The 27,171-nt window shown below is 43.6% G+C and overlaps 1 protein-coding gene across 1 annotated transcript in view; it reads right to left on the reverse strand.

Annotated features, from left to right (window-relative positions):
- Positions 1-10,207: 10,207 nt before the first annotated feature.
- Positions 10,208-27,171, reverse strand: part of ECEL1 (endothelin converting enzyme like 1) — a 130,608-nt gene continuing 113,644 nt past the window's right edge. Inside the window, exons 15-18 of the mRNA XM_073589334.1 lie at positions 21,096-21,161; positions 19,888-19,983; positions 13,771-13,847; positions 10,208-11,963 (exon numbers count right to left, since the gene is read on the reverse strand). Of these exons, the coding sequence (XP_073445435.1) occupies positions 11,864-11,963; positions 13,771-13,847; positions 19,888-19,983; positions 21,096-21,161 (339 nt within the window). The 3' untranslated portion in view covers positions 10,208-11,863. The remainder of the gene's footprint in view (positions 11,964-13,770; positions 13,848-19,887; positions 19,984-21,095; positions 21,162-27,171) is intronic.

The following is a 27,171-nucleotide window of genomic DNA, read 5'->3' on the forward strand; positions in this document are numbered from 1 at the left end:
AACCAACCTATACTCACCTTTCCGCCATAGTACAATTAATAACGAGTGTCCCATGATGATCTCCCGTGGAAAGCTGCCACATCAGCTGATGCGAGCGCTCTCCAGGGGCTCCAGCATTGAAATGACAGGCGGAGGTAATCCTCTGCTGTGTATCCCTCTGCCGAAAGAGGTCCCGTAACCCTAACCATAGTTCTCATGCAGCATTGCTGTAAAGTGAGAGCCTGAACTCAGGTAACCTCAGTGATGGACTGCAGGAGGCACTGTCTCCTGTCAGTTCATCACTGGGAGGCCCTATAGAGCAGTGACATCACCTGTTGTCACTGTTCTATAGGGGAGATCGTCGTGGGACACTCGTTATTAATTGGACTGCGTCGGACAGGGAGTATACGGTTGGTTTATTTTTTTACTTTTTATTACAGGAGACCGAGGGCATTGCTTGGATCTGGGAGTGAAATAAAAAGATGAAAACCATATAGTGTTTTATTTCATTAAAATACTTTATTCTTATGTGTGTGTGTTTTTAACCCTTTATTACTATAAGATTAATAATAGATAGGTGTCTTATTGATGCCTCTCCATTATTAACCGGGCTTAATGTCACCTTACAATAGCAAGGTGACATTAACCCCTTATTACCCCATATCCCACCTCTATAAAGGAGTGGGAAGAGGGGCTAAGTGCCAGAATTGGCGCATCTTAAAGATGCACCATTTCTGGGGTGGCTGCGGTCTGGTATTTGTAGCCGGGGGGGGCCAATATCCTTGGCCTCTTCCTAGGCTATGAATAGTAGCCCACAGCTGTCTGCATAGCGTTTCTGGTTATAAAATAAAGGGGGACCCCACATCATTTTTTTTGGGTCCCCCTATTTTAATAGCCAGTAAAGGCTATGCAGACAGCTGCGGGCAGATATTCATAGCCTGGGAAGGGGCCATGGGTATTTCCTCCTTCCCAGTCTACAAATATTGGCCCCCCAGCCGTCGGCTTTCCCGCTCTGACACAGAAAATTGCACGGGAGCCCTCGCAATTTTTTAATTTTTTTTTTAAATGATACATATTGTTCATTAAAGGGGTTGTCCGGGCTTTTCACATAATCTCAGTACATATCTGGGCTGCAAATGGTGACAATAAGTAATTTACCTTCTGTCACCAGTTTGCAGGGTGGTTCTGCACTGAGGCTGCTAGAGGGGGAGGATTTTGTACTGTGTGACTAGGGCTTGTTCATGTGGACGTGGAGGGCCTGTTGCTATGCAGGGTGGGGTTGTTGCTATAGAGGGCAGGTTTTTAGTAGAGTAGGAGGAAACGACCAGTTCTCATTTCAATGCCAGAACACCCCACCCTTGGACGCTCTGATCAGAAGCAAGAGAGTGATATCTAGAAAGCCCTGCAAACTGGTGACAGAAAGTAAATTACTTATTGTTACCATTCTGCAGCCCAGATATGCACTGAGATTATGTGAAAAGCCCGGACAACCCCTTTAATAAACATGGATGTGGATATATCTATAAATATATCTAAGGATAGATCTATGGAAATATCTATGGAAATATCTAAGGCTATACAGTATCTATGGAGCCTCTTCTCAAAAAAATTGGTCATTATCGCTCAACTTCAATTGCTAAAATATTAATTAAGATAAAAGATATAAAATTATTTATTTGTTTTTTGATTGTAGCTAATGCAGTCCATACCCGGTGGAGATTTCAACCAATGACATTTCTCTTGGGAATCAACCTAATAATACACTGAGCTATTAAGGAATGTGAGAATAGGTTGCATTTTGTAGTATTCTGGGAGAAAAATATTTTTCCACCACCAGAAGCAAAACAGTAAAAATGCAGTGACATAACAAGAATCTATATAACTAATCATATGCTAGATAATTGCAAGTCAAATTTGTGTATGTGATAGCAAATATGAAATTCAAAAGTTCAGAACATTGGTACTCTTTTGCTCTTCAGTGTATATGTGTATAAATCATTATTAAATGTTAGTATTAGACACACGCATATAACTTTTCTGCCTTTTGATATGCATATGTTATCTGTTTGTTCTTTGCTTTAATTGGTAAGGATGAGCGAACCTTAATGGTAAAGTTTGGGATTTTTTTTAGGGTCCCCCAATTTTTTTATAACCAGCAAAGGCAAAGCAGACAGCTGTGGGCTGATATTAATAGGCTGGGAAGGTCTATAGTTATCTGACCCTTTCCAGCATAAAAATACCAGCCCGCAGCTCTCTGCTTTCCCATAGCTGGTTATTAAAAGTAGATGCACATCTTTTTAATTAATTTATTTAATAGGTTAAATAAGGCTAAAAACTCTCTTCAGTGCTATATAAAAGGCAATAAAGGGTGCTAGTTTATTATGTTTAGGAGGCTTGTGACATTAAATATCTACAGGCCATCTACCCTATCTATTCTAGCCGTCATTTCCCCATCCACATTTATTTGTTGTGCAATTGTCTTGCTCTTACCCCCCATTTTGCTTCCTTTTGCAGCCCCCTATCCCTTGCTATCCCCATTTTACAGCCATTTTAAATAAATTCCTTGATGGGTGTAGTTTCCATAATTGGGTCACTTTTGGGAAGTTTCCCCTGTTTAGGCATACAAGGGGTTCTGCAAACATGACATGGCATCCTCTATCGATTCCAGGCAATTTTGCACCTCAAATGTCAAATGGTGCTCCTTGACTTCAGAACTTTGCCGGCCTCACAAACAGTAGTTTTCCACCATATATGGGGTATCGGTGTATTCAGGAGAAATTTCACAACAAATTGGACAGTCCACTTTCTTCTTTCACCCTTGTGAAAATGCCAAATTTGGGGCTAAAGCAACTTTTTTGAGGGGAAAAAAATACTTTTTAAATTTTTCTTTCACATTGCTTTAATTCCTGTGAAACACCTGAAGGGTTAGTAAACTTCTTGAATGTGGTCACTTTTGAGTATTTTTTGTCATATGGGCCATCACAAGGTCGCTTCAAGGGTGATATGGTCCCTAAAAAATTTTTTTTGTAAATTTTGTTGGACAAATGAGAAATTGCTTTTAAAAACTTTTAACTCTTCTAACTTCCTAACAAAAAATATATATTTCAAAAAATGTGCTGACATAAAGTAGGCATGAATTAAATGTTATTTATTAACTATTTTGTGTGATATAACCATCTGGTTGAGAGGCATAAGAATTAAGAGTTTAAAAATTGCAAAATTTTCAAAATTTCAGCCAAAATTCCAATATTTTATTAATAATTTATTCACAAATAAATGCAAAAAATATCGCCATAAATCTACCACTACCATAAAGTACACGGTATCATAAAAAAAACAGTTTCTGAATTACTGGGATACGTTGAAGCGCTCCAGCGTTATTACCTCATAAATTGACAGTGCTCAGAATTGTAGAATTTGGCCTGGTCATGAAGGTGAAAACAGGCTCCAGATTGAAGGTTTTAAGGTGTTTTTTTGTGCGAATTGTGGGGAAAATACTTTTATGAAGATGCACCTTTTTGCTGATTTTGAAGAATACCTGACACCAAATTTATGCTCAATGATGTCATGATGGCGCTAAAAAAAATCCAGTTTGCTGGCAAAGTTTCTCTGTTGCTTCCTAAAACGGTTCTATAGGATTAGAGAAAGTGGTTAGCACCACTTTGGTAGATGAGCTTGTCTGGTAATGCATGAGGGTGGTTGACCTGCAATAAAAGGCTACCCCAAAACTGTTTTTACTTTTGGCCTTGTATCACTTTTCCATAACATATACATCCAAACCTTAGTTATGTAACTAAATGTCTTGCTATATATCTCGAAAGAAAACTAAACTACACAGTTTAAAAAATATAAGAACTTTATTCTGTAATCCCAATGTACACAAAATGAGGGTTGTACAATTTATACAATCATGCATCCTGGACTGCAATTCAGTCACCCATTCTGTACAAGACTAATCTTAAATAATGTAGCAGTTACTAAACACTTTATTGTATGCAGGGTGAGACCAATGGTACATCATTTATATACTGTGGGTCAAGTATATACAAGCATTCCAGTTTGCCAAGGTAAAGGTGAAAAAGTATATCTAATATATAAAGCGCAATGTGTGTATGTACTGTATGTATGTGTGTGTGTGTGTGTGTGTGTCTGTGTGTCTGTCCGGGATTGGCATCCGTACTGTCGCAGCTACAGCCACAAAATTTGGCACAGTCACATGTCTGGACCCCGAGAGCGTCCTAGGCTATGTTGTGAGGCGAAATTTTAACCCCGCGCATTCCAATTCACCAAACAATTTTGCCCCTATCTACATAATGGGGAAAAAGTGTGTGTGTATCAAGCCCCGCCCCTCATTATGATGTCATAATGGTTGCCATGGCGACGCTGATGTCATCATACAGTTGTGGCCAAAAGTATTGACACCCCTGCAATTTTGTCAGATAATACTCAGTTTCTTCCTGATAATGATTGCAAACACAAATTCTTTGGTATTATTATCTTCATTTAATTTGTCTTAAATGAAAAAACACAAAAAGAATTGTCCTAAAGCCAAATTGGATATAATTCCACACCAAACTTAAAGAGGGTGGACAAAAGTATTGGCACTGTTCGAAAAATCATGTGATGCTTCTCTAATTTGTGTAATTAACAGCACCTGTAACTTACCTGTGGCACTTAACAGGTGTTGGCAATAACTAAATCACACTTGCAGCCAGTTGACATGGATTAAAGTTGACTCAACCTCTGTCCTGTGTCCTTGTGTGTACCACATTGAGCATGGAGAAAAGAAAGAAGCAATGAGCATGAGCAATCTCAAGGCTACAAGTCCATCTCCAAAGACCTGAATGTTCCTGTGTCTACCGTGCGCAGTGTCATCAAGAAGTTTAAAGCCCATGGCACTGTGGCTAACCTCCCTAGATGTGGACGGAAAAGAAAAATTGACAAGAGATTTCAATGCAAGATTGTGCAGATGTTGGATAAAGAACCTCAACTAACATCCAAACAAGTTCAAACTGCCCTGCAGTTCGAGGGTACAACAGTGTCAACCCGTACTATCCGTCGGCATCTGAATGAAAAGGGACTGTATGGTAGGAGACCCAGGAAGACCCCACTTCTTACCCCGAGACATAAAAAAGCCAGGCTGGAGTTTGCCAAAACTTACCTGAAAAAGCCTAAAACGTTTTGGAAGAATGTTCTCTGGTCAGATGAGACAAAAGTAGAGCTTTTTGGGCAAAGGCATCAACATAGAGTTTACAGGAGAAAAAAAGAGGCATTCAAAGAAAAAAACACGGTCCCTACAGTCAAACATGGCAGAGGTTCCCTGATGTTTTGGGGTTGCTTTGCTGCCTCTGGCACTGGACTGCTTGACCGTGTGCATGGCATGATGAAGTCTGAAGACTACCAACAAATTTTGCAGCATAATGTAGGGCCCAGTGTGAGAAACTGGGTCTCCCTCAGAGGTCATGGGTCTTCCAGCAGGACAATGACCCAAAACACACTTCAAAAAGCACTAGAAAATGGTTTGAGAGAAAGCACTGGAGGAGACTTCTAAGGTGGCCAGCAATGAGTCCAGACCTGAATCCCATAGAACACCTGTGGATAGATCTAAAAATGGCAGTTTGGAGAAGGCACCCTTCAAATATCAGGGACCTGGAGCAGTTTGCCAAAGAAGAATGGTCTAAAATTCCAGCAGAGCATTGTAAGAAACTCATTGATGGTTACCGGAAGAGGTTGGTCGCAGTTATTTTGGCTAAAGTTTGTGCAACCAAGTATTAGGCTAAGGGTACCAATACTTTTGTCTGGCCCATTTTTGGAGTTTTGTGTGAAATGATCAATGTTTTGCTTTTTGCTTCATTCTCTTTTGTGTTTTTTCATTTAAGGCAAATTAAATGAAGATAATAATACCAAAGAATTTGTGTTTTCAATCATTTTCAGGAAGAAACTGAGTATTATCTGACAAAATTGCAGGGGTGTCAATACATTTGGTCACAACTGTAGGTTGTAAGCCCCGCCACTCATTATGATGTTATAATGGTTGACTATGGGATGGAGGATGTGTGATGGGTATATGGGCACTGGACTATGGGATGGAGGATATGTATGACGGGTATATGGGCACGGGACTATGGGATGGAGGATGTGTGATGGGAATATGGGCACTCTACTATGGGATGGAGGATATGTATGATGGGTATATGGGCAAGGGCCTATGGGATGGTGGATATGTATGATGGGTATATGGGCACGGGACTATGGGATGGAAGATATGTATGATGGGTATATGTATATGGGCACTGGACTATGGGATGGAGGATATGTATGATGGGTATATGGGCACTGGACTATGGGATGGTGGATATGTATGATGGGTATATTGGCATGGGACTATGGGATGGAGAATAATTATAATTTGTTATAACTAACCACAGTTAAGGGCCCGTCACACTAAGCGATATCGGTAGCAATATCGCTATAACGTCACTGGTTTTTCTGACGTTATAGCGATATTGCTAGCGATATCGCTATGTCTGATACTTACCTCCGACCGCTCCCCCGCTGGTTATCGCTGATCGCGCGAGAACGTCCAGGGCCGCTTCTCGTCGTCAGCTTCCTGCTGTGACGACGAGCGACGCGTGGACGCGGGCAGGAGGATGTCAGGATCGCCTCGTCTGACAGGTAAGTAACGATCCCCGCGATGTCGCTGGTGAGCTCTGCCTGTGTGGCAGCTCACTAGCGACCACTTAGTGATGTACCAGCGATCCTGACCGCGTCATATCGCTGGTCGGGATCGCTGGTACATCGCTAAGTGTGACAGTACCTTAGTTACTATGCCCGGGCAGCGCCGGGCTCTTCAGCTAGTTAATTCATAAAACTCCTCCGCTGCTGTACTAATGCACTGTATTAGCAGAGTGTTCCCCTCCTAGATATGCATGTACTTGCTGGTTAGAGTATGTTCACATTCATACTGTGTGTAGGAACAGGTGCAAAATGAATACAATCCAGGTACTCCGTAAAACGAGGAGGGACAAACTACCGAAACCTTCAAGAGTAAGTTCAAAAATAATACATTTATTAATCACGCCCAGACTAAGCTTTTGGATCAGTAATTCTACATTCAAGTACGAATATGACAATAATAATGCAAAACAGTCAGCTGAGAAAAAAATAGTATTCTAAATCTTAACATTTGATTTTATTTCTTCAAAATACTTTGTGTTTTGCATTTTTCACATAGAAACTTCTGTTTGTATAAACTTGCTGTTCAGTATCTGCTGTATGAAGGAGACAATTTTGGCTCCTGTAGCTCCATGATATAGTAGGATACACAGCAGCCAATAAACTTTGGGATTATTCGATTTCACAGCCACTAATCTTTCAATTTCCTAGCAATGTAAGAAAACTTTCAGAACATAGATAGGAATTTTTTTTGTATAGGAAACAGAATGAGTAACGCTGAGGAGATTGGCAGGGATTCTGAGATATAGCCCACCCACGATCAAAAATTAGTAGCCTATCTTACGAATCAGTCAATTCGTTGATATACAGAGCGCGTTATTTGCATAGTTATAGCTTTTTAGTGTTACAAATAGTCGGAAAGCAATTCAGAAATAAAAACGTTTTACGAGCTGCGAAAAAAACTAATTCAATGTGGCTTATTTTGATGCCCCTTCTATAAGTCAAAATGAAAACCAACTATAAAAGCAGCTCTTGCTCTAGATGAGCTTTTTCTAAGGGCAGGGTCAGATGACTGTTTTCTCCACATCCGGGAAAAATTATTCTGATCAGACTCTGATCAGAGTTTCATCATTTTTTCTCGGACGTGGAGAGATAAAAAAAGGTTCTCCAACTTCTCCATTATGTCAGTCTGTGAAATGTCATTGAGTGCAGTCTGAGGTTTTTCACGGACACATACACTTGCATTGCCGATTTTGATCCAAAGCTCGGATCAGAATTGGACACGTGTCAGATTTTTTTGGTATTAGGAAAAAAAATCAGACACGTGCACTGATCCATAGAATATCATAGGTACGAGTGCTCTCCATGGAAACCACGAATAGCATTAGTCTGAGACCATCGGTCATGTGCACAAGGCTTAGGTGAGGGTCTTGTAAGTCGGGTTTCCCTAGAGGTATACCGTTTAGTTGCCACAGCTTCCATCTGTGATCACAACTAATTGTTGGTGGTTTCTACACCTTGACTCACAATGATTAGATAATTGGCAGGCTATTTTTAATTTTCACTAATTGGTTGTCTTAAGTAGTTTCATATGAATTTTGCTCTAAAGGTCTTTGCCTACCGTTACTTCCTACCAGATCTTACCCAGAGAAATCATTTCATTCAATGTGCAGTATATTGCTGTATAGTCAGTTGTGTTACAAATCTGTTGTAGCCAGAGAGTTAAAGTTCATTTAGGAAAACATTTACCAAATTTTGGACCAGGCAAGCGAATTCCACACTATAAGCATACTGAGTGCAGAATAAACCTATTTGCTGCAGTTGAATGTGCATAATGTTAATGATCTTCAGTATAAGAGAAGATGATTGAATGGTACAGATGAGTAGTGCTATATTGATAATGATAAACTGCTGTATCGAGAGGATCGTGTTGTACTCAAGTACGTAAAGATAATCAAGTAATGGCATTGGGTGAGGATGATGAAACCTATAAAGATGTCTGGTAAAGTATGCTGTAAAACATAGCAGATAATGATATAATTAGCAGTAGTAACAGCAAAAATGATAGAACTAATTTACTATAACAGGAATATAAGGTATAAATGGCAACTTTGCGTCTTGCTGATTTGATTGCATTGATTTAACCGCTTACTGATGTAGGACATAATGCGTTCTACATTGGGTCCCCATGTTTGGAGCAGGCTTAGGAGCTGAGCCTACACTGAGCTCGGCAAATGCCAGCAGTATTACACAGCTGGTATCTGCCAGTAAATGCAGCAACTAGATCTTGCTCTGATTGCTCCTGTTTAACGAATTAAATGTCACTGTCAATCACTGATAGTAACATGTAAATAATGTGATTACCGGCACACGCTTTGGCTCCCATTGCCCACCTCATGTTGTTATCACGGGGTGCCAATGGGTTATCATAGCAGCCAGAGGTCTGCTAATGAGCATAATGGCTGTCATCTTAGACCACCAGTGAAACCCAGCGTGTAGCTGGGCTTCATAAGAGAACATAATTTTCTCTTTACACTGTAATACAGCTGTATACTGTATAGAACAAGCAAGCAAGGGATCACAGGCTAAAGCCCCTAAGGTAATGAAAAAAGGTAAACAATAAAAAATATAAAAATTCAATTCATTCTCTTTTTTGCCCCGATGAAAAATAAAAAATATATAAAAAATGAACATTTTGTATCAACATGTCCACATAAAACTAATTAACCCATACGGTAAATGATGTAAAGAGAAAAAAAATCAAAAATTCATAATTGTGTTCTTTTTTGGTTCCCAATTCTCCCTAAAAAAGTACAATAAAAACTAATTTAATGTCATTATGTACACATAATTTAGCATCAGTAAACATGTAATCTCAGAGCAAAAAAAAAAAAAATCACATAGCTTTTTCTGTCGAAAAATAAAATTGGTTTGGGTCTCGTAAAATAGCAACGCAAGCCAATTTTTTTATTTTTTTATTTTTTACAAACTTCCAGATTTTTTCACCATTTGTTATCGCTGTAATCGTACTACCCTGGAGAATCCTATTATGGATTTGGTATCGGAAATCATATTTTTGATCATTCCACTCCATTTCGAAACTACAACCAGTGTCGCAAAAAAACAAACCTTCATGCTGTAAAGTCAATGGAAAAATAAAAAAAAAGTTATGGGCCTTGGAAGAAGGGGAGCAAATAAAAACGAAAGTGGAAAAACAAAAATTGTCCACAGCAAAAAGAGTTTTCACGGTCAAATATACATTTAGATTTTATATCATATTCTAACTTCTAAAAGCTCTCTACCTCAGTCCTAAAATCACCTGTCAACAATGTGAAAGTCATGTGCTATGTTCTTTTAGAAACAATGCATGGCCATTGAAGACGTGAATAGTGATGGCTGTACATAAATGAATATCATTAGTGATGAGCGAGTATACTCGTTACTCGGGTTTCCCCTAGCATGCTCGGGTGGTCTCCGAGTATTTTGGCATGCTCGGAGATTTAGCTTTCCTCGTCTCAGCTGCATGATTTGCGGCTGCTGGACAGCATGAATACATGTGGGGGTTGCCTGTGTTTGTTAGGAAATTCCCTCATGCATTCAGGCTGTCTAGCAGCCGCAAATCATGCAGCTGAGGCGACAAAAACTAAATCTCCGAGTACACCAAAATAATCGGAGGACACCAAAGCACGCTAGTATAATCGCTCATCACTAAATATCATGTTTCTATCTAACACAGCTCAGCAGGTTATTTTGTTCTTACAATTAGCGTCTATTAACATTATTTCCATATTTCAATTGTAACTCCCAAAAATGATCTTATAGCATGGTCCATAAATCAAGGAAAAGATCGAGTTAATTGGGTCTTGGTGCTTTCATCAGTACTGCAGCCATATCTTTTTTTAAGGTGTCAAATGGTCACGAAAACAGAACTATATACTGTAATAGAATTTAGTTTTTTTATGATGAGAAAAACAAATCTCAATTCTATGTTTATGGGTACAGTTTAGCTTATATATTACCTGCTATAGAATATAGCAGTGGTGTTATTGGGCGTGAATATGATAAGTATACAGAAGAAAAAATATTTGGCACGCTCACTAATTTATGCAGTGATACAATTAAGAAAATGTAGTGGACTGGCGTGATTAGTGATTTATCATGATCTCATTAAGTTGAACCTATGACACTTGGTCACCATCTCTGTCTATTTGTGTTTGATGTACATATGGAATATGCTGGTGTTTAGGAATGACTAAAAGAATAGTAACAATTCACTTGGCACAGCAGGTTCATTGGTATAAAATGAAGAACATTCAAAATATCTTCAATCAAATTTTAACCCTCCCCTTCACCCCCAAGATTGAAATAACTATATTTACCCACTCATAATCTGTACAATTGCTAGAAAACTCATTGTGGTTAAAATTCCTGCAACATACTATCTGCTTATATGAATGCCTTAGAAAGTAATCTTATTTGGCAAATGAACAAAAATAGGCTTTTCGATGTGAATATCACCAATATACAGTAGTGTACATATGAGAAGAGCTCTGCAATCTATGTCTTTGTAGATTTGAAGGGACACGGTTCCTTGAATTACATAGATGCAAACAAAGTGGTTACATCAGGTGATATGCAAAAACTGTAAGCCCAGTCTGGGTGTAAAGTGCTCAATAATCTCAAAGTCTCCAACAACTCCACCTTAGTGGCTCAGTGACTAGTCTCCACCTGTCTCATCTTTGTATTGACCCATTTCTTACCAATTCTCTGTTCTTATGTGAACTATAAAGGCTTAGAAATCTTCATGGTTGGTTGTCTATGACCTCACCCTCTGCTGTCGGTCAAAGGAACAACGCATTATTTTAGACTTTCAGCGTCCAGCTGGCCATTATCCTTTTGAGTTGAAGATAAATTAAGCCATATTTAATTCTAATCACGCCACTGGCCCTAAATCGTCTATGGTTATAAACTCATAGTGTGATTCTCTAGAGATGGGAAGATACTTAAATGTCATTTTTGTTGATGTGACATGTCAGGAAATGATCTTCTGTGTATGTCAGAACTTGGTGAATCACACACTTCAGGGAGTGACAAGGGTTCAGTATCCCTTAACCAATATACAAGGCACACTTAGACATTCTTCTCCTGATTTAGACACAAGGAGCATTTGTGCTGTGGTGGAGCGGACATTAGCAAATTCCTCTATGGATCACCACACAGAACATTTCTGAACCGGGTTCATCGGGGAATTTCTTGGGCAGTGGAATACTCTTCCAAACTCTTCAAACTGAGAAACGCTGCCCATAACCCTAAAATGGAAGCATAAAAGAATATATGGCAAGAAAGAAAATCATAAGACACATATAGCAAATCTGATTTTTTATTTTGTTTTCCTTTTTGAAATTAACTTTTCTAGTGACAACACATTAGATTAGAATCATCTAAATATTGTGCATTGCTTAAAACATCTCTAAGTATGATCATTATATTTGATACACTTATAAATCGAAATGTGATAAATGTTCAACAACCATTTGAATCAAATTGTCTAGGTAAGGGTGTTTCAGGACTTGAAAACTGATCAGGGCCACATCGTGGCTCAGTGATTAGCACTGTTGCTTTGCAGTGCATGGGCCCTGGGTTCAAATCCCACCAAGGACAACATCTGCATGGAGTTTGATTGTTCTCCCAGTGTTTGTGTGGGTTTCATCAGGGTACTCTGGTTTCCTCCCAAACTCCAAAAACATACTGATAGGGGGTTTAGATTGTAATCAACAACGAGGGACAGCGATGCTAATGTCTGTAAAGCACTGGTGAATAGTGCTACATCAGTGAGTAAAATAAATAAAAAATTAGCAGAAACCACTGTAGGTGTAAGCACACAGTGGGCCAAACTGGAACACAACAGCTCTGTGGTGTCGCCATTTTCAGTACTGATACTTCACTACAGTTCATTTCAACGCAAAGTGAGATGCAGTACCCCATTATGAAGCGGGAATCATATCACATCACATCAAATTCTGCTTCAAGTTTGATCAGAGTGTCATTAGCATAATCAACCCAATTCACTCAGATGAAAGAATCCAGTTGCCTGACTGGCAGATTCATAGGCAGAGACAGCAACGCCATCGCTTGGGCATTGGGCACCACATGTCACAACACCACACAAGCGCCCAGGGAAGAGCAAATGCCAACACCACTTGAAGGGCGCCGGTATGGGAGGTGAGTATAGTTTTTTTTATTTTGTGTTTTTTTTATTTTATCAGAGCCGAACATTTAGTTCAAGAAAGAATTGTACTAAAGCGGACAACCCCTTTAATGGAAGATTGTAAAATGTACGGCTGTCAGAATATGGATTTCCTGCACTCAACATAGAACATAGATTCTATGTGACTGCAAATTGCCAAATCCTGACGGGCTGCCGACAAGTTTATTATCCACTTCTCTCAAAAGAACATTGAGAGAAGCAGGAAAGCTGCTTGTTGGCAAATTACTTAAAGTATGCAACTCGCATTCCTGCCCTCATGAGACAGCCCACTCAAGCTGCAAATAATGGGGAATCCTGTGCATATTGTACACTATCAGGATTCTGCAATCTGTAGTAACATATTTTCATTGCAGAAATTAATGTTGAGCCCGGAAAATTCCTTTAGTCTCTTTGTAAAACTTTTTTTTTTTTTTAATTTTGGGATAATCAGTCTGGGTGTGCCAGCTATTTACTCGTATGTCTTTTGCTCTTTCACTTTGCATTTTGTTACCTGATAAAAAAATAAACTACTAACATTTTTTTGTTTGAAAGCACTCTTACTTTGCAGCATTTTTCCACATCTGCCTAAAACTTTTGCACAGCACTGTGGATCCTGAGGTATAAACTTCACTTCTATCACATCCAATAATCTCCTCTTTATGACCTTTTTATGGCAGCCATTGTGGGAACTGAATCATACCAAATGCTTTTAATTGACTTTTAACTGATATTTTGATAAATAAGATGCAATGGCAATAAAGTAATGTGAGTAATCATTGGCGTTCTGAGGATATAGATGACATTCAGTGGGATGTGATCAGTTACAAGTCATCAAATTGTTCGTTACTGTAATTGTGTATTAGTCATACCGGTAATGTTCAGGAGCATGTTTATCAGTCAAGACTTGCAGGTATATGGACTGAGACCTTCTCTTTATACACCAATTCTAAAAAAAGAGTTATGAAAAAAATAATTCATTTTCCCATTTGTGGAGGGCACATTATAGTATTCTGCATAGCATACTTGCATGATGAATCTGATATTCAGAGTTTAACACTTTTCTATAAAATACTGGTGCAATTTTTTTCCACAGAAAAAGCAAAATATAAACCTTAAAGGGTGCCTGTGACCAGGTTTTCCCAATATCTATAATAATAAATGCCCTAACCAGCTTCCGGTTGTAACAACTTCCGTCCAGTTGTAACCGGTGACGTCACCACACACACACGCACGTTAACCCTCAACACACCACACCGCCTCAACACACACTCCTCTCACCTTTCACCTCCACTCATGTCCACTCATGTCCACTCACTCTTTCACTCCACATACGTTCCTTTCTCTCACTCCGTTTCTCATACTCACACCGTCATCGTCGCTGCCCCGACATCTTCCTCCGCCGCCGCGATCCAGGATCCAGACGTTCTCCAGGCCGCCGACATGTTCTTGCGGGACTTGGATTTCGTGAAATCCCGCGATATTTAAAATGGCGTCGCCGCAACAACATGTCGCTGGCGTGGACGACATTGGGATCCAAAAAGATGGCGTCGGCGAAATCTCGCGAGATTACGCCGACGCCATTTTGGATCCCGATGTCGTCCACGCCAGCGACATGTTGTTGCGGCGACGCCATCTTGAATATCGCGGGACTTCACGAAATCCAAGATGGCGTCCCGCAAGAACATGTCGCTGGCGTGGGCGACATCGGGATCCAAAATGGCGTCGGCGTAATGTCGCGAGATTTCGCCGACACCATCTTTTTGGATCCCGATGTCGTCCACGCCAGCGACATGTTGTTGCGGCGACGCCATCTTAAATATCGCGGGATTTCACGAAATCCAAGATGGCGTCCCGCAAGAACATGTCGGCGGCCTGGAGAACGTCTGGATCGCGGCGGCGGAGGAAGATGTCGGGGCAGCGACGATGACGGTGTGAGTATGAGAAACGGAGTGAGAGAAAGGAACGTATCTGTAGTGAAAGAGTGAGTGGACATGAGTGGAGGTGAAAGGTGAGAGGAGTGTGTGTTGAGGCGGTGTGGTGTGTTGAGGGTTAACATGGCAAGAGGTGTTAACGACGTCGGCGAAATCTCGCGAGATTTCGCCAACGCCATCTTGCATTCGTGAAATTGCGTCATTTACCTCACGCCGACTTGCTGTGCGGACGCTTGGCATTGCCTGTACCACCATAACTACTGCTGCCTTGGTCCTATGCCTGTTTACTGCCGGTGTCTAATTACTGGACCAATTTGCCTGTACTGCCATAACTATTGCTACCTTGCTACTCTGGCGGTGTCTAATTACAGGGCTAATTTGCCTCTACCGCCATAACTACTGCTGCCTTGCTCCTCTGCCGGTGTCTAATTACAGGGCCAATTTGCCTATACCGCCATAACTACTGCTGCCTTGCTCCTCTGCCGGTGTCTAATTACAGGGCTAATTTGCCTCTACCGCCATAACTACTGCTGCCTTGCTCCTCTGCCGGTGTCTAATTACAGGGCCAATTTGCCTCTACCGCCATAACTACTGCTTCCTTGCTCCTCTGCCGGTGTCTAATTACAGGGCTAATTTGCCTCTACCGCCATAACTACTGCTGCCTTGCTCCTCTGCCGGTGTCTAATTACAGGGCCAATTTGCCTCTACCGCCATAACTACTGCTGCCTTGCTCCTCTGCCGGTGTCTAATTTACAGGGCCAATTTGCCTCTACCGCCATAACTACTGCTGCCTTGCTCCTCTGCCGGTGTCTAATTACAGGATCAATTTGCCTCTACCGCCATAACTACTGCTGCCTTGCTCCTCTGCCGGTGTCTAATTACAGGGCTAATTTGCCTCTACCGCCATAAGTACTGCTGCCTTGCTCCTCTGACTGTTCACTGCCTGTGTCTAGTTACAGGGCCAATTTGCCTCTACCGCCATAACTACTGCTGCCTTGCTCCTCTGCCGGTGTCTAATTACAGGGCCAATTTGCCTCTACCGCCATAACTACTGCTGCCTTGCTCCTCTGCCGGTGTCTAACTACAGGGCCAATTTGCCACTACCACTTCATAACTACTGCTGGGCAATTACAGGGTCAATTAGTATCTGTTTACTCTACAATACTCCAGGACGCCTTCTTCACTGCCAGATAACTGCCAAATAGACTCCTTTACCTGTGCCAACATGAGTCATAACAAAAAGTATGCCAATGCCAGTGAAAGGAAAGCAGCTTTAGCACTACGACAAAAACAACGCCGTGCTAATGAGACTCCTGAGGAAAAACACCATCGCCTTGAGAAGATTAAGGCTTATAAACGCCATCGCCTCACAACCGAATCCCCTAACTCTAAATCCATAAGATTGGCTGAAGAAGCCTCTGCACGCCATCACCGCCGACAACAGACGGCCTCTTCCTCATCATTATTATTAGACTCACAACAGGATGCTTCCACATCAGCATGTGGAACAATTTACTGCTACACTTCATCCCATATGCCGTTCACTGACATAACTAATCAGCAATCTGTTTCTGCCCTATCAATACCACCATTCAATACCGATGCACAGTATGCCAATGCCAGTGAAAGGAAAGCAGCTTTATCACTACGACAAAAACAACGCCGTGCTAATGAGACTCCTGAGGAAAAACAGCATCGACTTGACAAGATTAAGGCTTATAAACGCCGTCGTCTCACACACGAATCCCCTAACTCTAAATCTATTACATTGGCTGAAGAAGCCTCTACACGCCATCACCGCCAACAACAGACGGCTTCTTCCTCATCATCTATAATAATAAATGCCCTAAGCAGCTTCCGGTTGTAACAACTTCCGTCCAGTTGTAACCGGTGACGTCACCACACACACGCACATGTTAACCCTCAACACACCACACCGCCTCAACACACACTCCTCTCACCTTTCACCTCCACTCACGTCCACTCACTCTTTCACTCCACATACGTTCCTTTCTCTCACTCCGTTTCTCGTACTCACACCGTCATCGTCGCTGCCCCGACATCTTCCTCCGCCGCCGCGATCCTGGATCCAGACGTTCTCCAGGCCGCCGACATGTTCTTGCGGCGACGCCATTTTGGATCGGCGAAATCCCGCGATAGTCAAGATGGCGTCGCCGCAAGAACATGTCGCCGGCGAGGATGACGTCGGGATCCAAAATGGCGTCGGCGAAAACTCGCGAGATTTCGCCGATGCCATCTTGGATCCCGACGTCGTCCACGCCGGCGACATGTTCTTCCGGCGACGCTATCTTGACTATCGCGGGATTTCACGATACTCAAGATGGCGTCGCCGCAAGAACATGTCGCCGGCGTGGACAACGTCTGGATCCAGGATGGCGCCGGCGGAAGAAGATGTCGGGGATCGTGGAGCAGCGGCGATGACGGCGTGAGTATGAGAGACGGAGTGAGAGAAGGGGTCGTATGTGGAGTGAAAGAGTGAGTGGAGATGGTGAAAGGTGAGAGGAGTGTGTGTTGAGGAGTGTGTGTGTTGAGGGTTAACATGGCAAGAGGTGTGATGCTATCGCATCCTCCCGATGCGATAGCATCGGGCCATAATCTAGTAATTTATAACCACCAATTGTAAAATTGTAAGATCTCTTTTACAGCATTCTAGTAAGCTGTATGTACAGTTGAAACTAGAATTTTACATACACTATATAAAAAGACACATCTGCATGTTTTTCTGAATATCTGACATGAAATCAGAATAAACCCTTCCCGTTTTAGATAAATTAGGATTACCATAATTATTAATATTTACCAAATGCCAGAATATTGAGAGAGAGAGATTGTTTAATGCATTGTTATTGGTTTCCATACTCTAAGATTATTATGCCTATAAACAATTCTGGACTGCCCATATCACACATGTCATGTGTTTGGAAGCTTCTGGTTGGTTTTTGGCAACATCTGAGTTAATTAGAGACACACCTGTGGATGCATTTTAATTCACACCTGAAACACACTGCTTCTTTGTGTAGCATCATGGAAAAAGTTTCAATTGTAGGTCCCTAATATCCTTTGTATAGCACAAAAAAGACCTTTTATTATATGCCCATACGGTGCAGTGTGGTTCAGTCCGAAGGACGTCTCTGGTCTTGATCCAACAGGATCAGGACAGGAACACGAACAGGAAGACGGCGATTCTGGGAGGAGAGGAGGTGCTGAATGAAGACCAGCGATGACCAATTGTGCCCTGGTGATTGGAGATGTGGCACCCCTGAGGCTCAGTCGCCACAGAGGTACTGCATCTCCTCCTGAGGTGTAGTATCCCACCATCCAGGTAAGGTGGAGACTCCTGACCACACTCCAACGCCTGCACCCCACACCACAAAGTAGTGTAGCAAAGCACCTTCGGCGGCTCCCTGCTTGGAGTATAGCAAAGCACCCATTGGTGGCTCCCTGCTTGGAACACGAAACGTGCTGGGAGGTGGGTGGAATTAGTTTTACATTACAAGGAGCGGGAAGAGTTTAGGATGAGAGGTCAGTTGGTTAGAGAGTTGGAGAGGAGAAGATCCCCAGAGAGAGGGATGGAAGGATGGAGATGCTGCAGCGGATCCCAGTGATCTGGGTCTGCTGGCACGGGAGAGGAAGAGAAAGAGCAATGTAGACAAAGCGTGATTCTCCATAGAAAGAAAGATTAGCACGGATTGTGAGGAGTAAAAGAGAACAGAGGATATGGGTTAGAAGAGCACCCTTCCTAGAAGTTCTAAGCGCAAGGCCGGGGCCCGGTCCCCGAGGTTGTATGGATACTAATGGTCCTGCAGCAGACACCGCAGGAATAGAAGCAGTGACCACTTTATTCCCACACAAGACTTGGGGGCACAACAGCAACTGGATAGTGAGTCGGGACTTAGTAGCAAGGAGTCCCCGAAGCAGGCTTCAGCTGTCTGCCGTACAAGTAGAGTTCATAGGAACATCGGACAGGAGGAACTCCAGTGTAACTCAGTACTAGGAGTACTTCACTTAAAGGCGCTATAAAAGGAGATGTTCAGCAAGGCACATATTGGCGGAGTGTTGGAAAGGAGTATTCCATTTGGCCGGGAGGTTGATCGAGTCCCTGACCCGGAGGACATGGCACGGAGGCAGGCACCTGTTTGTACAACAGACTGTAAGTAAAGCTTTGGAACTACATGCTCTGGTGTCCTCCACTCATTCCTGTGAGAACCGTCCCAGCACTGCTGCATCCTCTGCGCCTGACACTACACCTTCTGCGTGTCACCTCACCTACACTGCCCTGGGACTACAGCCCTGCCTGTGGAGGGCTATAACATCGTTGCTGCACCACACCATCTGTCCCAGAGGAACTGTCTGCAGCTTCGGCTTACATTCACATTGCCGAACACCACAGGTGGCGTCACGAATCACTTATAAACTTTCACTACCACAAGCACACTGAAACAATCCCCTTTTACAATGGGCGCCAAGGGCCACGGGCCGGGTCACAGCTGCCGTGACATCTCCCATTGAAGCTCATAGGGCCCGGTACCGAGTACCCCACAGCCCTGGGAGGGCGACCCAGAGACGTACATACAGCATACTAGAATGTTGTGAAAGATGCCTCGAAGGCTGTGGCCGTGCTTTATATTGGAAAAAGGTGGTGACATGTTCCCTTTAATAAATACTATTGAATGTAATTTGTAAGGTACACCGATGTCCAAGAGGCCTAGTCTATGTATTTATGTGGTTTAAATGCCCTGTTGCCAATATTTGCTTTAACAGAGATCATACCTTCTAACATATCAAGAAGATTGTGCTGATACCACAAAATCATACATATGTAGATGCCAAAGCAATAAAACAGCTATCTAAGCAGAAGATACAGGTCAGGCAGACTGGGCAGGCACCATGACTTACCCTGTCGTCTGTTGTAGTTTTGATTGTATTTTCTTCTTGTGTCTTATGTTTTTATATATTTATTTTCCAAATTTATAACAAAATGAAACCTTCATGGAAGGGGAACAAATATATATCAGAGTTGTGTTTGTTTCTGACCTGTGCAAATGCAATGAAGAACAGCTGATCATGAGTATATTTCAGGCGCGGCAATGGGCGTTCGGGACCATTTTCTCTTACCCACTTTTGGTAAGCCTGGAAAACAATAAATTAGAAATATTGGCTGTCACATTAGTCAGCACAACTGGATAACCACAATAATAGAGGGCACCTGAGGCCGAGCATACATTTATAGAATAAGCTTGTTCTCTTCCTTTAAAGACAGCCTAAAGGAGTCATCTATACTGAATATGTAAATGCTACAGTATCAATGGGAGGGGAGCCCTGTATAGGTTCACACTGCCCCAGGGAGAGGGGATAATGTGAAACTGAGGTGGTGCCCAGCTCTGTACATGGAAAACAATGGTCCCAATATTACACATACCCTTATATGTATGACCTTGGGTGAGGACGGTTAAAAGAATATATATGGATTAAAATTAAGAACACCTAACCCAGCATCTGCAGCATCCAGTCCTCCTGATGAACCGTGATAACGGGGAAACGTGTCGGGGTGTCCTCAACTCATGCTAAGTCCTACTTATTTGCTTCATTTATGCATTCCAGTATATGGAGCTGTTGTGTGAAGATTGTTTGAGGGAATATTTTTTAGCTACCCTCAATTGATATGAAGCCTTATTGGTTTTTGTATTATTGCTCATTGATGCTATAATGCTGTTTTGTCTAAGGACTATTGCATCAAGACCTGCCAGTGGATTATCGAGCAGGCAGCTTTAGAGCATGTTTTTTGATTTATTTTGTCCCTGTTTTGCCATTTCCATTAAGCAAACCTATTATATGAGATGCTATATGGTGTATAAGGATCTATTCCTTCACTATATTGTTTTCCCACCCCACCTATATTTATAGGGTTGCATCAGGGGAGAGAGGGATAGTCCACGTTGAGTGGGGGCGCCAAACAATCGTTTCTTAGGGTGCCAATCTCCACAGCAAGGAAGGAGTCAGATTAGGTATATTGCAGGATCTTGGCAGGCAGGGATTTGGCTATTTATAATTTGTATCTGTTGGTTTTTTGTACCTTCTACACTGGGTTAGGTGTTTTTAATAAGAAGAAATTAAATATCTGTTTTAAAAGGAGATTTATGTTCACTTTTTGATTGCAATTTCCTGTATAAATTTGTTGAAAGTGAGTTTTTAAAATTAAGATCAACTTAAAGTCAGATATATGAACCATACGTCATACTTACGTAATATGCTAATTTAAGGCCACCCATATCTGCAATATTTTCTCCCAAAGTTAGCCTTCCATTAACCTGAAAAACAGCACAGTCACATTTTTTCTCCGGTCCATCTCTCTTGTTACAGTACTAACAGCTTTTTATTCTGGTGGACTCAAGACTTCACTATTTCCATCTCAAAAGCTGATGGCATTTCTCTGGCATCACTTTATGCTGAGTTTGAATCCCACGTCTGGGACCCCCATTCCATGCTGTGCAGGGAAACTGTAAGGCCAGGTTCACATTGCGTTATGGCAGTCCGTTTAACGGATGCGTTACACAGCGGCATTAATGTGATGTCATGCATCCGTTAATGCAACCATAGACTGCCATAACCTAGCGTATCGCTAACACATGTCAAAAATCGGTATGCGTTAGCGAAGTGCCATTATACGGACCCTCAGACGTGGTCCACCACATTCGAGGGTCCATCACGGCTAGCGCAGAAGGAGCAGCTGCGCTAACGTGATCGCAGAAACGCGATCAAAAGAAGACTAGCATTAGCGCAGTCCGTTTAACGCATCCGTTAATTAGGGCTGCCATAACGCGATGTGAACCTGGCTTAACACAACTTGATTAATGTGAATTTGGCTGACAGCAGTCTCCCGTGTGATCTGGTAGCCAACAGCACTACTGTGCTGGGACAGCAGTGATCGGGCAGCAGTGCAGAATCTGCTCTGGCGCTGTTTTACTCTTAAAATCTGACTGTAAAGTGGTGGCTTTTCCTAGTTATGTGACATCACTTGATGAGATAGAAAACCCTTTTAACACAATCTAATATTACAAAACTGTAAGATCCAGACGGAATAACACACAAACATGTATAAATGAATAGTTATTGTGAATTTCTAAGGCAAAGAAGCTGATCTGGTCCGGTAACTCTGCTTATATTACTTGTATTGTAGAATATTAATATATTAGAATTTATCTCCAGGCTGTAAATATAACACTGTACAGAATGATGCATAAGATGACACGGAGCAGATACAATGAATTATACCGAGTCTTATCTGGCCATGTGACGGTGCCGTACCTTGCATTACATGAATATACATGGAATCTACTCCCTGACATCGCATTAATAACAAACATTATTTAGATTCTAACAGAACAGATGCAACTATGCTGGGAATGGAATATTAGTCTTCATAAGTCAAAAGTAATAATGGTACTTTATGCATCATCCTCTTATCTCCAGAATCTTAGTATTCATTTCTTTGAAGAAGATTCTGATGCATTATTCTAAAATGTCTTTTTTTGCTGCTCTACTTTACATAGCCCCAGCAATACATTATGTATTATAATATATTAGGAATTAACCATGTCTTACAGTTTAGTATATACAGGATATCCATTTTGCTTTAAAGGGAAATACTATTTGAGGATATAGCAGTATTCTGCAGGTAAAAGGCATGAGCATTGAAATCATGCCAAGTTGCCTTACTGGAGGAGCGAGCACAGGGAGAAAATTAAGTTTTATTCTCCCAGCATCTGCTTGCTTCCATGCATTGGGGTGGTGCTGGGAGCTATATCCGTCACTGGTCACTATACAATAAGTGCACAGCTATCACTCACTGACACATTGTCAGCCTGCTCTGCACACAGACTTGCTGCACACACACACACACACACACTGCACAGCAGGCTGTCAAACACTGACAGGCTTCGATTAATCACAACCGGAAACTTTCATGCTGGTCTTGCCGATGGGGAGTGTTGGAATCAGATGCTCCCGATTCATTAAACCCAAGGTGTAGTCAGGGCTGGCTTTAAGGGCAGGCAGATCAGGCAGCTGCCTAGGGCCCCTGCTCTTCCAGAGGCCCCCCAGCTGAGCCAGTGGCGTGCGCTATGGGGCCCGCAAGAGGAGCCCAGCACATCGCTCATTCAACTTATCTGCATCATAGATGCCAATACAGTTGAAAGCAGTGATGGAGGAGAGAGTGCCAGATGCTCCCTCTCCTTGTGACTCCACAGGTGCGAGATGATGTCACATCATCTTGTACCACGCTGTGCTAGCAGTGGAGCCGCTGAGACCAGAGCAGAGCCTGGAGCAGCGCGGGGAACAAGGAGGAGGGGTGAGTATTGTGTGAGTGTGTGTATGCATTATTGTGTGTGTGTGAGAGAGAGAGTGTAAGAGTGCAGGGGCTGCATTATACTGTGTGTGTGCGCGCATTTCTGCACTATACTTTGTGTTAGCTGAACCGCACTATACTGTATGTTGGGAGGAGCTGCACTGTACTATGTGTTTGGGGGAGCTGCACTATACTATGTGTTGAGGAGCTGCAATATATGGTGTGTTGGGGGTGCTCCACTGTACTGTGTTTTTGGGGGCAGCTGAACTGTACTGTGTGTGGAGGGAGCTACACTACACTGCATGTGGGGGAGCTGCACTAGACTGCATGTGAGAGGCTGCATTTTACTGTGTGGTTGGAGCTGCATTATACTGTATGGGGGAGCTACACTATACTGTGTGTGGAGGGGGGCTACATTATACTGTGTGTGGAGAGGGGCTGCATTATACAGTGTGTGAGTGGGGAGCTGCAATATACTGTGTGAGTGGGGAGCTGCACTATACTGTGTGAGTGGGGAGCTGCACTATACTGTGTGAGTGGGGAGCTGCACTATACTGTGTGAGTGGGGAGCTGCACTATACTGTCTGTGGAGGGGGGCTGCATTATACTGTGTGTTGAGGGGGGGCTGCATTATACTGTGTGTGTAAGGAAGGTGGTGGGGACCCTCACTTGCTCTCCCCTTCTTTCATTCGGAGCCCATGCGACTGCCAACAGGTTTCTTTCTGTTTACCTGTATGTTATTGTCATGTTTCCTCTGTATAGTGTCTATTGTCATCTGTAATGTGTAATGTAGTGTACATTTTCTGTGTATTGCATATGTTGACTGTGCAATGTTAGATTAGGGTCAGTAATCCAGACCTAGTGGGTGCGAGAGGTCATCTGGGAGAAGAAGCTGTGAGAGCGCCACATTATCAAAGAATTGCAGTGCCCCAGAGGGGTAGCTATGGCCAGACAAATGACCAGTGGCGTGGTCCGACACTTGGACATAGCAAGAGGATAGGGCTTCATCCAGGAGGCCAATACTGGAGCCAAGATATACGTGAATGCCGGGTCTCTTACTTTCAGTGGCCCACTGGAGTTAGGGGACCCTGTTGCCTTCATTAAAGAACAGGGACCCCGAGGGCCATATGCGGTGGCCGTGCAAATGGCCTCCGATTGGGATGCAACCCCATTGAAGGAGGCTCAGTGCGATGAACAGCTGGTTGCCACGGCCGCAGTTCCTGCACCTGTGTAGGAGGAAGCGGCGCCTGGGCACAATGTGGAGGCCGCAAGAGGTTTGCTGGAGCCGGTAGCTCTGGGAGCAGTGGGACCACCACTGGAGGGGGTGAGGAGCAGAAGGAGCAGTGGAGACTCCTCCATTGTATCCTCGACACACACATATATCATAGTGCAGGGTCTGTATGCGGCCCATTACCCTAACCAGCGGCCGTGCATTGACTGACGTGGCCCCTTTAAGAAAAACGTGAGTTGTGCCGTTTGCATCTATAAAGTGTGAAAGGGACTGTTCCGCCTCCCTGAGAGGGCAGTGAGCCCTGCATGATGCCAAGGGACTGAGGTGTCAGGAGTGGCCCCCACGGTGACAGATGAAGGACTAAGGGTTGTTTCTTCCCTCCTCCCAGTTTGTTTGCGCCCGTTGGTGCACCCCTTGCTGGATCACGGGGCTGGAACCCCATGGGGGTTGGTAACGGTGGACTATCAGTGGCTGCTTCAGAATGCCCTTGGACTCTGCCCCTGGGCTGACCCCATGTTATATGCAGCCCTCCACCGTCAAAAGCCCATGGTCTACTAAAAGGAGGGAGGGGGAAAGCTGTGTACAGGAGACCCAAGGAGCAAGCAGGCTCTGGATCAGGTGCACCAGTGTTAAATGGCCATCGGGCCACTTTAAGAGACTAAGCTTGTCTTAAGGACTGTGATGTTTTATGGATTATTTTAACTCGAATGCGTTAATCCAGCCGGGGCCATGTTCGTCCATCGGCAGCGACACACAGACTGTACGTTTTAAAGGGCTAGGATGCGTTGTCTTTTCAGGCACCCTCACATTCGGGTGACAACTGTGTTTTTAGGAGGAAGGGGTGTAAGGAGGTGACGGGGACCCTCACTTGCTCTCCCCCCTCCTTCACTCGGAGCACATGCAATCGCCAACAGGTTCCCTTCTGTTTACCCTATGTTATTGTCATGTTTCCTCTGTATAGTGTCTATTGTCATACGTAATGTGTAATGTATTGTACATTTTCTGTTTATTGCAAATGTTGACTGTGCAAGGTTAAATTAGGGTCAGTAAAAGGGTTAATGGAAGGACGTTGGGCTAATAGCCCCAAAAGGAACAGGATGTTCCTGCCTTCAGTCAGTGCCCGGGCAGGTGCTCAGCAGCGCTTGAAGCCAAGAACTTCCCTGGAGAGGAGAGAGTGCTGCCCCGGACCCCCGGGCAGTGAACTACCACTACTACTGCTGCTACACCTGATATGGTGGTGAATGGTGCTAGGGAAAGTGCAGGAAGTTTTATCCAGTTTATTGCATCTTCCTTTTCTACAATAAATCGTTTTCCCTGTTGAATTACAAATTTGCCTGGGTTATGTTACTGGATCCTTATTGTCCGTGCGTCAGTGAGCGTGGAGAAGAGGTAAATTTCCAGGAATTGCATCTGTCATGTCTGTTTTATGTACAAGGGGCCGTGGTGTTCGTGGACTGTTGCTTTAAATGGACTCGGCCATAACTACCACCCCATGCCACCTTGTTACATGTGTGTGGCTGCAGTATACTCTGAGGGGGACTGTAGTATACTCTGAGGGGTGTTGCATTATACTCTATGAGGGAGGGATGCAGTATACCCTGAGGGGGCTGCATTATACTTAATCAAGGACCACGGGGAGTGTATTATACTACATGTTGTTAGGCGTCGGATTTCTGACTCTGCACAACAGGAATCCAGAGCCGTACATCCAGCGGTCTCCCTTTCCCCTCCGACCGCTCAGGGTTCTGGTCTGCAATCTCGGCGATCCAGGCGTCCTGCTCAGACCTGCTCTGTGAGTCTGGATGTTGCTGCCACCTCTGGTGCAGCAAAGGTAGCGCAACCTGCTTTGCAGGGAACTGCTCCAGAGGCTAAGTCCTCTCGCCGTGATACTGGGCATGCCCACAAGGTGACCTCTCAGTGGAGAGCAGGGGTCACATGTTCAGGTCCTGTGTCGGATCTGATTGGTCCTTCCCAAAGTACTGGAAGGTCCCGGAAGCGCATGGCTATAAAAAGCCCGCATGGCGACTCGGCCATGCGCTAGTGTAGACTATTATGCTGTGTGTGAAAGGTGATGGATGCATGTGTCTGGTGACTGACTTATTTGAAACCCCCTTCCCTCTGATATTATGAATGGTGACAGAGTGTTGGTTATAGTCAGTACCAGTTAGTGTCAAGCTAGGCGCCACTGTGCTTACCACACCGTACACTAGCGTCCGTCGGTGTCCGGCTCCCCGGCACCATCGCTTAGCGGCTACAGTTACCGCTGCGTTGCAGTAGCAGAATCTATTGGCATTCGCAGCTGTGACGCCACATGCCGGCTGGCCTGTGGAGTTAACAGGTCCAGCGTTCATCTCTTTGATCTTAGGGCGTCTCTGTGTCCTAAACAGAGACTGCCTTATCTACCTCGGGTGACGTTAACCCGAGTGCTCTACTTCGCCATCTAGCGAGTTTGCCATTATCCAGCAGCGGTCTTTACACCTACCGCACGGTGGACCCCGGGTGGCGAACGCATCTTCTATTATTTATATTTGGTGCGGTCCGCCGTCCCTAATATTACACTAGCGCCAGGGTCTGGCTGGTAATGGCAGACGCGCAGCAACTACAGCGCTACATTCGGCAGCTGGAGAGCAGGTTGGCGGCTATTGAGAGCGCCAACTCAGCTGCGAATGCTGCGCTAGCTGCTGCTCAGACAGTCGCTGAGGCTGTCTCACGGCTGCCCACACTGTTGCCCCCACCGACAATT

The sequence above is a fragment of the Dendrobates tinctorius genome, unplaced genomic scaffold (assembly GCF_039654945.1).
Source record: "Dendrobates tinctorius isolate UK_male_01 unplaced genomic scaffold, ASM3965494v1 ptg000107l, whole genome shotgun sequence".
Lineage (NCBI taxonomy): Eukaryota > Metazoa > Chordata > Amphibia > Anura > Dendrobatidae > Dendrobates > Dendrobates tinctorius.